The sequence below is a fragment of the Botrytis byssoidea genome (assembly GCF_014898295.1).
Source record: "Botrytis byssoidea strain MUCL 94 chromosome Unknown BBYS_028, whole genome shotgun sequence".
Classification (NCBI taxonomy): domain Eukaryota; kingdom Fungi; phylum Ascomycota; class Leotiomycetes; order Helotiales; family Sclerotiniaceae; genus Botrytis; species Botrytis byssoidea.
In genome coordinates this window covers 33309-49268 of record NW_024065869.1, presented here as the reverse complement: position 1 = coordinate 49268, position 15960 = coordinate 33309, and the positions used below count along the sequence as shown (strand labels likewise).

The following is a 15960-nucleotide window of genomic DNA, read 5'->3' as shown; positions in this document are numbered from 1 at the left end:
ATTACTCTCGCAAGAAAATCTTTTCCATAATCAATCACATCATCTAATATTGATAAATCCCCGATCCCTTCATCGGCTCGTTCCTTTCAATAGTTGAGGGTCGGTCCATCACAACGGTAATTAACTCAGTAAGCCGAATAACTAGCACACACCAGTCAATATGGGTAAAAAGCAAGCTGCTGGAGAGAATAGCAGAAAGGCGGCAGGAAATGCCAAGAAAGCTGAAGTTGCTGCGTCGAAAGCGGCAGCTGAGAAAAATATAAAGGATCAAGCAGAGTCAGAAGAATGGTCCAAGGGAGCAAAGAGCAATGCAAAGGCGTGAGTCCGAATGGTTGATTTCAGCTTTTGCTACCCCGCATATCACCCGACCAATTTGCTAACGTAGTATCGAACAACAGTGAAGCTGCAGCACTCAAACAAGCCGAGTTAAATCGGAAGAAAGCAGAGAAGGAAGCATTGTTGAAGGCTGAGGAAGCTGCTGCTCCCTCTGGTCCGAAGAACTCGAAGAAAGCCGAAAAGAAGCCTGCCGTCAAAAGAGGTCTCGACCTATCACAACTTGACGACTCCCCTACTAGTGCTAGTCCGTCGTCAGCTACTCCATCATCAGCTCTCAATGCTTCCAACATTGATGATGCGTTGGATGCGCTGGCCTTGACATCAAATACGAAGGAAAAGGTTGATAGGCATCCAGAAAGGAGATTCAAGGCTGCTTATGCAGAGTTCGAAGAGAGGAGGTTGCAAGAAATGGGTAACGATGGTAGTGGAAACGGGCTGAGAAAGAACCAAAAACAGGAGAGAATCAGGAAAGAGTTCGAAAAGAGTCCTTTGAATCCTTATAACCAGATCACTGGAAGATATGATTCAACCAAGGGTGAGTTAGCAGAGATTTTGCAAAATGTACAAGCTGGCGTAGAGTCAAGGTTGGCAGACAACTAGATCACTATAAGCTGTGTGTTTGCTAGTGTGCGCGGCGATTTGCTACATCTTGTTGGCATACATGACTGTTTGCAAGTCTGGGGGAGAAAGAGGGTTGACGATTGAAACGATACCATTATTACAAGAACGCACTCAGTATCGATAGAGAATGAATGAATGACATCCATGATTAAAGGCAAAGTTCAACTCGTGCGAATGATCTACTTGAACCAAAAATTTGGCCCAAGAATCATGTGTAAATGGCATTGATGATGTTTCATGAGCCTACCTATGATTCATGAATAGTTTCCCGAACACTCGGGATACTTACTGCGTACATAGGTAAGGCAATAACTTCACCGCTTTTACATCATCCCCAAGCTCTGGATCACAATCACAAGCCAAACATAAACATAGACATAGTCATATAGTCAAAGTCAAGTATAACAACAATAACAATGGCGCCACAACGATTATCAACTTTATCTACTGTTCGGAAGCAGCATTTACTCGTAGAATTGTGCGTTTCAATCCAATCTTCTCATCAACGACCAAGTACATTACCATGCTGATGAGAGATCCACCAACATGCAGTTCAAGTCTAAAATACGCATGTCCACATGGCGTGTTCATGAGCCTCACACCTGGCGACCCCACCCTCTGGTCTGGCGTCCTATTCGTGCGGAAAGGTACCTTTGGATCTCATTGAATGCTCTGTCATCCCATGCATCTCCCGTCCGCGAACGCGGGCTCCATATAGCCAAACTATCGCGTCTCGACATCTATGACTTCAACTAATGTGTCTTGTTCTGTCTTATTCTAGGTCCTTATGCGCCTTCAATTCTGCGCTTTCAGATTTCGTTTCCACCTCAATATCCTGCTCTGCCGCCTCTAGTAACTTTCTCGACGGATATTTTTCACCCGCTGATTACGCCGCTTACAACTTACATGTACAGTACAGATACACAGTCTGACGGTACAGTGAGCGCGACAGATGAGGAGAGATTGCCTCCTGGAGGGTTCTCACTGAGAGAAGGGTTCCCGGCATGGTTTGGAAGAACAAGTAGAAAAGGCGCAGAGCAAGGAACTCCCACAAAGGCCGGTGGGAATACAACTGAGAGTGAAGCTATGAGTAGCCCAGAAAGTGGTATTTATTCACTGGGAAAGACTGCAGATGGTGTCAGGGTTGGGGTTTATGAAGTATTGAGATATATCCGAAGGACGTTCGACGATGAACTCGTGCTAGACAAGGTACCTTTGGAAGCGGCTGGTAACCCCGGCGCGTGGCACGCGTGGAAATCTTATCGCATAAAGATAGGCAAGATGACTGCAGAAAAGAAAGACTCCGATTTGAAGGATCCGACATCACCAGTAGTAGCGCGCGCGCCAGGAGAATGGAATTGGGATGGAGTGTGGGAAACCAGAGTCAAGAAGGGTGTCGAGGCCAGTACCGCCGAGACAGTCTTATATGGCTTAGGAGCAGATGATTTGATACAGTTCCTCAATTTTGACAAGGAGAAGGTCGAACAAATCAGAGAGCAGATTAAAGGGAGTGCGAATACTTTGGAGCCACAGCGGAGAAGCGTGGTATGATACCTGAGGGAATCCTGGACATTTCGACATTTTTTACAGTTCAGCATATCCTACGGACTATTCTTTCTAGCATTGATACCCCCGTTCACACAATATAAGCTTTAATTCTCCTGCCGATCTTCACATGCATTGGCGCTTGTGTTGCGCAAGAAAAATGTCCGATGTCTTCAATGTTGTGCATTTTCATGATCATTGAATGATCGCCTCCACGTAACCTGGCAGCGATGCTCGTCATTAGGGGCATATTAACATCTAGGGTTCAGATCCTCCGGGAGGAATGATCGACGCCGCATATAAAGTGGTCAGACTTCTACATCTTTATCTTCGATCCTGGAAGGTTCGCAGGCGGTCTGGATTTAGTTAGGGGTTATCAGTTTGATGAAGAAAGTTGTTTTATGTACTTGTTTGATTGGATTGTATCATTCATTTTAAGTGTGCGCTTTGAGTGTTGTGAGCTTGTCTTGGGGAGAGTAAAAGGAGGAATTTCAGTAAACCAACGAGTTGGTTCTCTGCGAGTCGTCTGGACGAACTTTTCGTAGCTTATTCCCTGGATTCTACATTGTGATTAATGGGGAGTTGCCTGTTAGTAAAGCGTTATCATTCAGTTTTCGTTTTAGTCAAACATTGTTCATTGGAATGGTAATTGGTTTTTCAATCTCTACAGAAAGACTCGATACATCAATATTCGAATACTGATCTGGATTTCTTCTTCAATTTCATTTCTGAAAGTTCCGGAACATGCAGGCCATTTCCACGCATGATTCCCTACAGTCTGACCTTTGAACGTCCCATAGTGTTGATACAATTTTTTTTCTTGGACAGGACTCTCCCTCTTGAAAAAGAGTGTGTACTCAAGCTTGTTGAATTGTTAAATCTTAGAGATCTTCGGCTACTGATATTTGATATGTAGGGCTGTCATAGTCTCACCTACATCTTGGGACGAACCTGCTTTTACACTGCATGGAAGTGAAAGCTTACAAGTTTCGTCCCGCCGTAGGAATCATTGCCCTTTAGTTCCATAGGATGAACAATTAATCACTGTACATTTCTTCTGGGCATCCTTCAATTCTCGATCTCATTTCAATCTTTTTGGCATATCTCTGGTGCTTTGGGATTACAGAAAACATGGCACCTGAATGTCCTATTCATGTTCGTTCACTTGAGCATTGAGGTCTCCGAGAACTTTGATTTAGTGTCGTCCTACATCCCATATGATCTTTCCCAAAAGATCGAAACGTCGCTCTTACCCAGGATTTCTGCAAGACAGACATACCTGCCTTTTCAATGTCGTGTATTATTGTCGTAGGGAATCTTCTCAATCTCAAAAGATTAATGGTATCTTCAACGACTTTATTGCTTCAATTTTTTTTTGGCTATGATTACAGAATCTTATTCTCCTATTGGCGCACTTATAATAGTACCGATTATTATCCTATTGTCCGTTGTATTCATTGCATTGAAAGCAGGTAGTATTTGGAGGTGGATCTTTAACTGTTGCCACCGGCCTGGGAATACTTTCGGTCGTTCCAGATTGTACCGGAGATTCAGAACTCGACACTCAAGTCTCGAAGATACCTACGACGGCGCCTGGAGCGATTTAGAGACTACACGTTCAGGTGGTTCTAGTTTCGTCAGTAGAGCATCCAGATTGGGCACTTTCATGAATCTATCTTCGGAAACACGCTCAGCAACCTCAATATGGCACACTCCATCTCAACAAACCAGAAGCTTCATGAGCCCGAGGTCGAGCCGCTACGAATTATCAAACGTAGCCAAACCGTTACCAGTCGCATTTCGAGCTCAAGATTTGGAGGCGCAGATGAATGGGGAATGGATGGATCCCCTTTCTATGATGAGGGTGAGGGAAGCCCGCCGGTGGCAGCGAACAGACCTTTAGTGCCTTTGACTATACACAAAATAAGAGGGGGTAAGGGTAGAGGCAGTATCCTAGATGATGGTGATTTGTCCGTCAAGGTTGTGGACATTGTGAAGCAAGGTATTGATTGCCTAGGTATTAGGTCATACTACAACAGCAGCTAACTGTTTCAGATCATCCTGACCATTCGAAAGACGATTTTGAACTTACACCAAAAGCATCTGAAGCGCAGAGGAATATAAGCACAGGAAAGTTCTTAAGGACAGAATTACATTCTCTGAGTTCAGAAAGAGATATCGAATTTCCAGATATTCGAAAATCAGCTGGCTCTCCAGTATTACCCCAAAGAAAGAAATCCAAATCCAAGTACTCTCTGTTAAGAGCATTTGGTGGTCGACGGAATGAGGACCTGGATCCCTATTCTACTATTGGTCGGAGTCATTCTTCGAGTTCGGCGAAATCACATAGCACTCTTCTTCGCAAGCTTTCTCGTAGGAAATCTTCAGCTTCTACCATTCAATCAATAGCTTCTTCGAGTATTAGGACTGTTGATCTCTCTAATCCCTTTGATACAATTGACAATCAGAGTATCAATGATTCCAGAACCAACTCAAGAGCATCGTCCTACTACGATGGCACCATCACGATGTCGAACCCACCTACACCTACACCAACACTGGTACCAACACTCTGTTCTTCTAGAGATGATAATTTCGTTCTGTGCCCGCAGATTTCTGTCACTCCAGAGAGTGCTAGTGTGAATGCGGGTGTTTGTACATTATGGGCTGCTGTTGAGATCACCGGCGTCCTTAGGAGAGCTGATGGTACATCGACATCAGATGATGCCGGTCGCACTTATAGTACACAGAATCTTACTCCACGATATTTAGGTAGGACATAGACTCTCTTAGTCTTTGAAAAGTGCGCTCATTGACTTTTCTAGACCTTAGAAGTTATGGCAGTCTCCACAACATTGCTGTTGAATTCCAACCTGGGCCAGATTGTATCATAGTTGACCAGCCGGCAGACACCTTTCAAGCTAAGACTATTCGGGTGAGTGAGACTCATCTTATGTTAGTGAAGATACGATTGAACGAAGTCAAAATTTCGCTATCGCACGCGAAGCAAAGATCATCTGATGAACTGATCGAAAACCTGAATGAAATTCTGGGAGACATCACTACTCATTATTTGACCGTAAAACTCAACTATAGACACTCAGCTTTCTTAAACTTAAGGTCGCAGGCTGCCGAAGGAGAATTCAGGCTCTTACCACAACACACTTTGCTGGAAACTAAAGCCACAGCATCGATTAAGCGCCATAATCCAGCGTCTGCTTGGTCACCTAGAAGCTCTGGGACTCTAAGTTCGATAGTAGGAGCTAGTGTGCTTACGAAGATCATCGAAAAGCAATTTTCGGCCGAGAAATCGAGAGAAGCACTTCAGAAGCTCGCGGAAGACAGAGCAACGATTCCATATCCTCGAAGGACCTACGGATATTCGTCGGATAAGGAAAATCGAAAATCTACAGCCAGCTCATTGTCATGTGTAGATTCAACTAGCAGCCTACTCTCTCACTCGTTTTCAATGACAGCCATCTCAAATTTCAATGCTCGAAGTAGCCCCCTTTCCAAACGTCTGGGCTCGCCTTACGACCATCCATTAGATCAAGTAGACATAGAAATGGATCCTGCACGGAAGATCTGGTCACAAATGAGAAGGACCTCACGTCCCGCTGGCAAACATCCTCGGGCGAGTATCAGCGATGGAAACTACTTTAGCGCAGATCCAGACGCGCTATACGAGTGTACTCCACGATATGGAGGTAGCTTAAGAAGTCCGAATCTCTCTATTTTTGAACCGTCTGATAATCTCCTGGACACTTCACTTGAATTGACGCCAAAAGCGAAACGCGATCGACTTTCGAGGGGGAAAAGTACAAATGATGTGATTGATGACGATAGACATCACCTTAGAGAGATGGCGTTGAGGAATAAGAGAAGCGTGGGGCAAGAAACATTGAGGAGTATGGTACCTAGTACTCATAGTGGGGGAAACGTGTTCGGGGGTAGGCACGGTGGCGTCTTAGGGGCCGTAGCGGGAGTAGGATTACCAGGTAGAAATTGGGGGCAATGGTTGCCTTGGGGGGGTTAGATATTGTAGTGAGATATCGATTGAACTTTGTCTGACTTAAAGTTGGACATTCAGATGGTCGAAATAATTAGTCGTTTCTGTTGGAATTGTTATTGGAATGGTTGTATATGCTTATACCGAGAGTTAATGATTTTTCGCCTCTCTTTTTCTGAATATAGTTAGCATCAATCAATGCATATGCATATTTCTGAGATTAAATACTGAGCTACATCAATACGGTTATTGGTTTTGGTAATGAGAGCCTGACATGACCATCATGACTGATACACCTGGAATTCTTCTTCCTGTGAGTCTTCCGTGACATTCTTGCATCAGGAAAGTTGATTTCCATTCAGCCTATGAGTTCGCCAGTTGAAAATCATAAGTGCTATTATTAGTAGAAGCAATCTATAGATCAGTGAAAAGGAGAAGAACATTCTAATGATGTGCTAAAGCTTTTCTTCCCTTGTTCGCTTCAACTGGTGGAATGAAAGGTTGCCCTATTTTTGAAATGAAGACTTTGAAAGCTAAATTTCGACTTTAATAAAGATTGGATTAGCAAAGCAATATGTAGGAGAGAAAAACAATTCTTTCCATTATCATCTGTTCCGCTCACCATGTTGCGAGCTTGCGTTGTGATTGTTAGTGTTGATAGACTGGAAAGAACACAGTCGACGATGTCAGATGAAGTGACCATGAATGGTGGGAATTCGTGCTAGCAGTATTCTAGGTAGCTAATGATAGTGCATATACAGATTTCTATATAGAGAAATTAAGCACTTGAGATGATACTACTAGCTTGGTCACTTTAGCTTTGATTTCTTGAATTATATTGCATGGGTACCTATTTGGAGATTCTAGATATTGTCTGGCTCTGGGATATCTGAATTTTTAGCATCTATTGTTCAAAAAAATTAACAAGGAGTTAATATCCGATGGGATACTATAGCGTTCAATTGAAGTCTCTCAAGATCTTATGTTGTACTTTTCTCGTCAATTTATATAGGCCCATCCCCAGCCCTAGTAAGTGCTATTATAGATGGTAGATAACTCCTATTATTCTTTTCGGTAGATTTGGCTTCTATGGATTGGTCTATAGTATATTTGAAAAATTTCTAGCTTGTGACCTTACGTTTGTAACTCTCAAAATCATCCCCTCCTTAGCATGATACTCGTATGCTATTCTTACTATGACCATCTGAAAAACTGTACCCTTAATTAATTGCTTTTTATGAATAGTTGATGTCACACAAGAGTGATAAGTTGAGATATTTCATTTCAGTGAATAGGAGGTATCTCATCAAATCTGCTCTAGATATACATTACGCGAATATTTCAGCGATTCTAGAATAAGAATATTTAGTATAAGATGATTATTTCTAGCGCGAGGGCAATCTATAAGGATTATGATTTCATTCAAAGCAAAAAGAGGTATTACTTTGTTCTTGATTCGTAGGGCTATTCTCTGGAGGGACTTGGACCAGGAAGATGGAACCAAAGGTTTCGATATACGGTTGTTGATTCGCGTATGCTTCTGGCTGGTAAGCGAAAAGAGTAGAATGATCGCAGGGAGTGTCTACAAGCGTGAAGGTATTTTAGAAGTGCGTTAAAAAAGCTTACTCAAGGAGAACGCAGAGTTCCTAGGAAAGTACTTTTGGGGAAGGGGTTTCTGTTTTCTTCTGGACGTGTTTGAAGGGATGAGATAGGTATGGGATGGAAGAGAATCCGAGCTCCAATTTCGATTTGGATGTTAATCAAGATGTACCGCATCCATACTCAAGGTTAATAGCCGGAGTATTCTAAATGCACCTAGCTGAGGCCATAGGTATGCTTGTTTGTATTTGTAGCCCTGTGAGCTAAAAATATATATATAGGTTGAGGCGATAAAATAGTGGGTAGATAGATATATTGAGACTGGGCTATGATGTAAGCTAGGTAAATTTAGCAAATGACTGATATCTAGAATCAATGAGACCGCATAGTAGTACAAGTGAATACAGTATGGCTAGAGTCATGTAGTCAGTGTAGGCAATAGTATTTCCCGTATTTCGTATACGGGTTAGTTTAGTAGTGCGTATCGAGTTTTTTCGAAATATGTACATATATAATATAGAATTCAATATCACTAAAAGTATTCAATATCATTTAGTTATTTAATACTATTAGCAATATACTGAAATACTGGAATCCAATATAAAATATACATTTCTATTTAAATTAGATTAGAAATAAGGAATTTCTATTCAATTTGAAATAAGGAATGGATTTTATTATTTAATTTAAATAGGAATGTATATTTTATATTGGATTTCAGTATTTCAGTATATTGCTAGTATTCTCTAGATATATGAATATGTACGAGAGTGGTATAATCTCCTTTCTATATATATTAGTTGCAATATCGATATGCTAATACGCGCTATAGTTTCACTATAGTATACTATTGCCTATACTGCATGTAGTGAATTGATGTATTGGGAGGTTTGTTAGTCAAGTCGGCCTACATTGAAATTGAGAATACACTGACGTACAGTGCTTACTTATTTAAAGACTTCTAAAAACATATCTGGAGTTCTATACTTGGGGTACTCCTAGTGTTCATTCAAAATAAGTCTCAATTTATCATAGGACGGTAATCATTCGAGTTTTCAACTAACGACTACATGCTACTTACTTACTAGTAATTTTGTCTGCAAGAGTTTCATCTAGATTTACAGTGTTATCTAGACCAGTGAAGGCGAAAGATTTGCTCTTCATCAGCTCCAACATAGAGATGTTGAAACGACTCAAGTCGGATGAGAAGACAAAAGCTGCTCCAAGTATTGGATTAGTCCCGATGGATCTCGAGTCCCAAGAACAGATCACTACGCCCATCAATCGAACCTTCACCCTCTTCCCAAACCTTCCTCTCGAGCTCCAGCGCAAAATATGGAAGTTCGCCGCAATCCCAGTTTCACGCGCGATTGAAATTCAGTGCAGACGAATGAAAGATATTAGGCATCCCATAACCAAGTTCTTCTTCAAATCCTTCATCAACCCACTTTGGATTCAATATTGCACAACGAAAACCCCTATCCCAACGCCCCTTCTCCATACCTGTAGCGAATCTCGCAACCTCGCTTTGCGAAACTACTGTTTTCATTATCTGCTCAATCGACCATTCTACTCCAATGTCGATACGGAAATTTTATGGATGAGAGGTCATGCTATTTTCGGGTTCGTGCGAAGAGGCAATCGTGTGGGTTTTATGGGTCCGCAGGATGATCAATATGAATTTTGGTTATCGAGATATAACTTCCGTTTTCTTGCTATCGATCATCAATCCCGGCTGATCATCCATAACAAGGGGCAGTTTACGCAGACAGAGGAGATCTTTTCTTGGAATATGAACTTTTGGAAGAGATACGTATTGGAAGCGCCGACGGTAGAGAAAGTTTACTTGGTATACAACCAGCGGGAGAAGCGAACAGAGGCGTTGGAGGAAGCGAAGACATTGTTTGAGCATGGGAAAATCGTCATGGCGCAAAGCTCTCAGTATGCTGATACCCAAGTGCCGAGTAGATATTATTGTAAATTTACGGGATTACGGAAAAAAACGGGGCTGGGATTTAGAGCTCCTCCTGTTGAAGCGATTTTGGATACAGAGCTCATGCAACAATTTCACTAGGTCATCTTATCCACTGTCGTTTACTACACATGTGACTTTGCGGGATTTGAATTCTGGAGGAGCTGAATCATAATTGCTTCCTTTCTTCTAAGGCGGTTTGTAGACATTCCTTCCAACCCATTCTAACCCACCTCATTTCACCTCGCCTCTATAGATCAATTGCCTCGCTTCCTCCTCAATACCATCAGGTACTGGAAACAAGGAAAATATCTAGATATAAAGTCTCGGTAGCAGTATATTTATTCATCTACTTCAATTTAACAAAAACAAAAAGAGAAAGGAGCTTGATACATGGGAATTACATGTGAAACTTGACATGAAAGTTATATAATGATTATGATCTCATTTCATCAACCCCTACGAGCTTCTACACCAATAAAGATTGAACTACATATCATCAAAATCATTCCAAATCAACATCAATCTCCCACAACTTGAATCCGAATGCACTTACTATCTAGTCACTAATAAATTCCCCCAACATAAAGAAGACACCATCTCCTCTCTGATTACCTTCAATACAAACACATCCTCCAACGATCCACCTCGCCTTCTCATTCTAAACCAAAACCAAACATCTTTCGGATCATACATCATACATCATATATGCTTGCAGCAAAATATCAAAATATACAAGATTAGTACAGCAGTCAGCCTATCAGTCCATTCGGTGTTCTAAACATATTTAAATATCCATCTATCTAGTTATATACCGGTACCTTACCCTCTCATGGTTCAGAATGAAGCCCAAATATCCATATACATTCAAACATTGCTTTGTCTTATAGATCGATACACGAACTATTGAATGTACAAGTACCTAGGTATCTGTTTGAGCATTGAATTAAAGTAATCTTGTACTCTGAGCATTTAAAGAATAATACACAAGTATCTATCTAATTTATCTTCAATAAGTTTGAAACACCTAGATACCTATATAGAAAGTTAGAAATATAATACTTGAAACAAACGTTTATACATTTATATACTTACTTCCATACCTTTCTAGCTACCTATTCACATTTAGATCGAGATTTCTGATCTACAATTCTAATTCATATATTCCAAAATTCGACTCATTCATTCTCGCTTAACTTAATAAATCTATCATTAAGAGACTCATCTAGATATAATATAGGTGATTATTTCATTTCACTGCTAACTACTCACTTATCTAGGTACATGTTCTGTAATTTTATATGTATGATCTTTATAACAGTTAATTACCTGATCTAATGTAACTTGCAAGGCTCGCTTCGCTGCGCTCTTTCAGAGTCAAAGAAGCGATGATCAAACTGTGGATAATAACACAAGAATTAAAATCTTTCAAATGCTCGTTTATCATAGCCTAGTCTAGCTCAGACGAACTCTTCTCAATCATCAAAATCATCACATATCTTCTTTATTCCCACGTAAAAATTAAAAATCAAAACTAAGTCTTGATCTGTTTGAATATAGGAAGATAAATGCTCTTAATTTCGCACTGAAAGAGAAATAGGTATATACGATTGATTCTAATCTCCATTTCAATCCTCTTCCTCACTCTCCTCCCCAAAAATCGCCTTGAAAACCGCATCTTCCGGTCTCCGACTTTCCAACACTTCATTTCTTTCCGCATTAACCGCCGTCTGTCCTCTCTCCTTTGAAAACTGTAAACTTTCCAGGTCAGTATTATCATTGAAATCCTCCCTCTTAATATCATCTCCAAACCCTCCATCCCCAGCTTCCCTCATAATTCTCTCCACCTCTCTCCTGCCCACTAAGTCCTGAGGGACTTCCCTGCCCACCCCGCGCTCTTCATCCGCAGACGGCTGTACATGTTTCGGCGGCTGCACATTGAACCTCTTACACAGCAATCTCGTTGGAAACCAATCTTTTCTCTCTCTCGTCATCGGACCATACATTCCCATTCTTGCCGCCTGTTCCGCTGGAGCTTCTTTTATCTCCGGTTTACTCAAGAGCTCGTTCACCGAACCATCTTGTCCTGGTAATATTGTACTTGAAGATGAGCTTGTGAAGCGTGTAGCCATTAGTCCCGTCATTGGTTTGAAGATTTTCGCGCAGTTAGCGAATTCTTTGAGTTCCTTTAGCCAATCTTCTTTCCTGGTTAACATACTCCTTTCCGGCAAGGTTAATACGATGCCAGCTTGATGTTCGAGATAAGCACGATAACGAATACGTTTGGGTTCGTCTTCGCCATAGACGCTTGCGCAACGCATGAGTGCTGCATCAGCGGTATATTTATCGATTTTGGGAATCTGAGAAAGGAGTTCTTGCTGTCGTTGCTCGGGGTTCATAGCATACCCCTCGGGAATTTCACCTAGGGCTTGGGGTAGATTAGATTTGCCAGAAGCGGCGGCTAATCGATCACGAGCAGAGCTGGAGAGGAAATCAAATACTGATTTCCCAGGTAGAGCAGCTTCTCCTAGAATAGAAGCTCGAGATTTGGGGTCTAGCTTGGATGCCTTTGCTGCGTCCGAGGTGGATTGATATTGTGATTGTTTAGATTCGGATTTGGATTGTTTAGCTGATTTCCATCCTTCAGGGATTGTGGGCGGTGGATATTTTGAAAGTGTTTCGGACATTGATGTAGTAGTCAGATCATTACTCAAAATAAATCCATCTAGAGGTAAGCGACCATCATGACATTTCCGCAGCCCAGCCGCTGCCTTTGCCATAGCGGTCTTTTTCGATATAAAGACAGGTTTAGATTTTAACAATGAATTGGCAGCTGGTGTTAATGGTTTCTTCTTCTTCTTGTCTCCTCCTAGCACTCTATTATAGGATATTCGTGGACCAATTTCATAAGGGTCTTCGTCATCCGAACCAGTATCGTTTAATATGCCAATACCAATGCCACCTCTGACAGGCTTCTTCTTCTTCTTAGCGATTTTAGGTGCTATTGAAAATGACCTATCACCGTCCTCATCTTCTGACTTATTTTTCTCCGATCCGAGTCCATTTATTGGCGTCAACTTCGTCTCCCCATCAAAACCTAAGCCTTTATGATCATTCTTCCGAAGGAAACTGATCATGCGGGTGTTTTCAGGCGCAAAGAGATATGCCGCATCGGCATCTGCTCCAGACCTTTCTATTCCATCTAAACGAGCTTTTCGTCGAACTTTTGGTCCTACACCCTGTCCTTCTTTCCAACCCATTTTCTTCAATAGCTTCACCCCCAATGTCTCTCCGTCAGTTCTGAAAAGATCAATAAATGCGCCTCTGCGAATTGCATCATCTTGCGTCGAACCAATTCCAGCGAAACCTTCTGCTGTTTGTACTCTTTGAGCTTCTGCAGCATCCGCCAAATCTTCATCATCCATAAAATCTTCTGGTCGTTGTTGGCGTACTTTGGCCGCATCTTTATTTCGATTCGATCGAGAGGATACAAATGTCGAAGGTGTCCAGCCTTCTTTCGATCCAACCGTGTTGAAATATCCCGCACTGAAACCACCGGTAAAAGCACCATGTAATCTTTTCAACCCCCTCTCATCGCGAACTTCCTGTTTCCACACCGGTACATAAGATCCATCATCTCGCACATCTGTATCTCGTGGGGGTAATGGGGTTCCGTATACGACGAAGGGGGACTGTTGGGCCTGTAGATCTGCTTCGTATGTTGCTCGCGAACGTTTGCCGGACATGGTAAGAATAAGTTAACAATCGAGAACAATATCGACTGGGGATTGGGAACAGGTCGAGGCTGCATCCAATTATTGAATGGTCAGCCTTGTCAAGTTTATTGGGTGCAAACGGCTAAACGTAATTGGTTTAATAAACGCAGAGTGAATTATTAATATGAGGCTATTAATAGTCTTTTCTTAGTGTGAGGATCCCATGTGATTACGTAAGTGTTCTAGCTCTCAGTCGTACAAGCTAGGTAGGTAGATATTGAACTGAAAACGGCGACAACGGCTCGGTTTCCGCTATCAATCAATTTTCCGATTGATTTCTGGGAGGAAATCATCTCTACATAGGTAGCAATGGTAAATTGTAAGATTACATAGTAATCTGGAGAACTCAGGGGAGGAGTACACGTACCTAGTAATGCAAAAAGACGTGAAGACTGACCTTGAATTCACGTACTGGAGGAAGAGGGGTACAAGGATTGCATTGGACATTACTTGGTTTAATCATCAATCGTACCAGAAAATCGATAGTTGCGCGTCAGCTTCGTCTTAGTCTAGAGTGTTACGGTGGTGACGGAGTGACTGGGTTTGAGATGGATGTGATGTGATGTGATGTGACATGATATGATATGGTATGGTATAAAGATTGAGGTAATTCATCAAGCTTGTTCACTTAATTCTATGATACAATACAGTACGACAATCTGCTTTATCAACATCTGCTGGAGAGTCATTACATTACCCAGGCACTACCTCGTATGTAGAGGGATGAGAATGCATCAGTGTTCACTGACTGATGGTGAAGATGATTAATGAACAAGGTTATACTGGTACGATAGCGTGTATTATGATTGTGCTTGTTGCTATTTGAGTTCTTTCCTGCCTCGAATTTGGAACCTAGTACCTTGAATGGGGTATGGTGGGATGAAAGGGAATGAATGGGATTGTGTAGCGATAGTATGACATGTATTCGGGGACGATGTAGATTATTATATATATATATATATATATGAGGATGTGAAGAGAGAAAAGACAACTGATACGAGCAAGGCAGTAGGTAAGAAAGAATGTATGGAGTATGGATGATGATGATGAATGTATATGGATGAATATATATGGATGAATATATATGAATAATTATATATGAATGAATATATATGGATAAATATATAATGTGATTTATTATCGAGTGAACTATATTATTAAGTAAGCTACTTCAAAATATATTAAAATTAAGACTTTTTGAATATTCGTATTTTAATAACTAATCATTATTTAAAAAAAAAAAAAAGATTAAATAATAATAAAAGATTAATTTTCTAAAAATCTAGTTTTTATATAAATATTTTCATTTTATATTAAAAAAAGTAAAAATTGTTATAATTTTTATTACAAAAAAATATTCCTAATAATAATTCTTATATTAATTCGAATTTCTAATAAATAATAAGATTTTTGTAATATTTATATAATTAAATTTCATAATTTTAATTTTTAAAAAATTCTATTAATAAATAAAGAAAGTGTATGGTTATATACAAACAAATTTTGTATATAAAAATGATGGCTTACTCGATGATATAATTTATTTGATGATAAATCACGTTATAGATGAATATATATGAATGAATATATATGGATGACTATATATAGATAACTATATATGAATAACTATATATGGATGAATATATATGAATAACTATAGATGAACCTACCTACTTGGGTATTCTCGTAACCACATTAATCAATCAGCCTTACCAATGATATACATTATTTACTCAGGCACATCTTTGAAATTGACGGCATTTACCACTGGGTAATCTTGCATTGGCTTGAGATTGTATGTGAATTTTACCCAGGTGACTACTACGACCATACTAGGTGTGGAAGTATCTCGTGCCAGCATGATTATTTTCTAACTTTACTCCATTTACCCAATAATCTAATCCCTCATTCATTCATTCATTCATTCATTCATTCACTCACTTCAATCATCATTGACTTGCTTACTTTCACTCAATACTCATTTCACTCATTCACTCACATCACTCACATCATTCTCAACTCACTCTTCACTCCCTTCCCTTCCCTTCCCTTCCCTCCCTCACTTATCAATCCCTTAATTTATCCATCGTAGCCGTCATTCA

At 40.6% G+C, this 15960-nt stretch overlaps 5 protein-coding genes across 5 annotated transcripts; 4 read left to right on the top strand and 1 right to left on the bottom strand.

The window, feature by feature from the left end:
* Nucleotides 1–160: 160 nt before the first annotated feature.
* On the top strand, nucleotides 161–936 carry EAE97_010450 (uncharacterized protein; the record flags this gene model as incomplete). The annotated part of the gene is made up of 2 exons (XM_038880965.1): nucleotides 161–318; nucleotides 399–936. The coding sequence occupies 2 exons, from the start codon at nucleotides 161–163 to the stop codon at nucleotides 934–936; spliced, it is 696 nt and encodes a 231-aa protein (XP_038728083.1).
* A 437-nt stretch (nucleotides 937–1373) lies between these two features.
* On the top strand, nucleotides 1374–2508 carry EAE97_010449 (uncharacterized protein; the record flags this gene model as incomplete). The annotated part of the gene is made up of 3 exons (XM_038880964.1): nucleotides 1374–1435; nucleotides 1510–1604; nucleotides 1739–2508. 3 exons carry the CDS (start codon nucleotides 1374–1376, stop codon nucleotides 2506–2508), a joined length of 927 nt encoding a protein of 308 aa, XP_038728082.1.
* Nucleotides 2509–4206: 1698 nt separating this feature from the next.
* EAE97_010448 (uncharacterized protein) lies at nucleotides 4207–6538 on the top strand (the record flags this gene model as incomplete). The annotated part of the gene is made up of 3 exons (XM_038880963.1): nucleotides 4207–4504; nucleotides 4558–5274; nucleotides 5328–6538. The coding sequence occupies 3 exons, from the start codon at nucleotides 4207–4209 to the stop codon at nucleotides 6536–6538; spliced, it is 2226 nt and encodes a 741-aa protein (XP_038728081.1).
* A 2752-nt stretch (nucleotides 6539–9290) lies between these two features.
* EAE97_010447 (uncharacterized protein) lies at nucleotides 9291–10184 on the top strand (the record flags this gene model as incomplete). Its single annotated transcript, XM_038880962.1, has 1 exon — nucleotides 9291–10184. One exon carries the CDS (start codon nucleotides 9291–9293, stop codon nucleotides 10182–10184), a length of 894 nt encoding a protein of 297 aa, XP_038728080.1.
* A 1526-nt stretch (nucleotides 10185–11710) lies between these two features.
* On the bottom strand, nucleotides 11711–13828 carry EAE97_010446 (uncharacterized protein; the record flags this gene model as incomplete). The annotated part of the gene is made up of 1 exon (XM_038880961.1): nucleotides 11711–13828. One exon carries the CDS (start codon nucleotides 13826–13828, stop codon nucleotides 11711–11713), a length of 2118 nt encoding a protein of 705 aa, XP_038728079.1.
* Between the last annotated feature and the right edge of the window lie 2132 nt (nucleotides 13829–15960).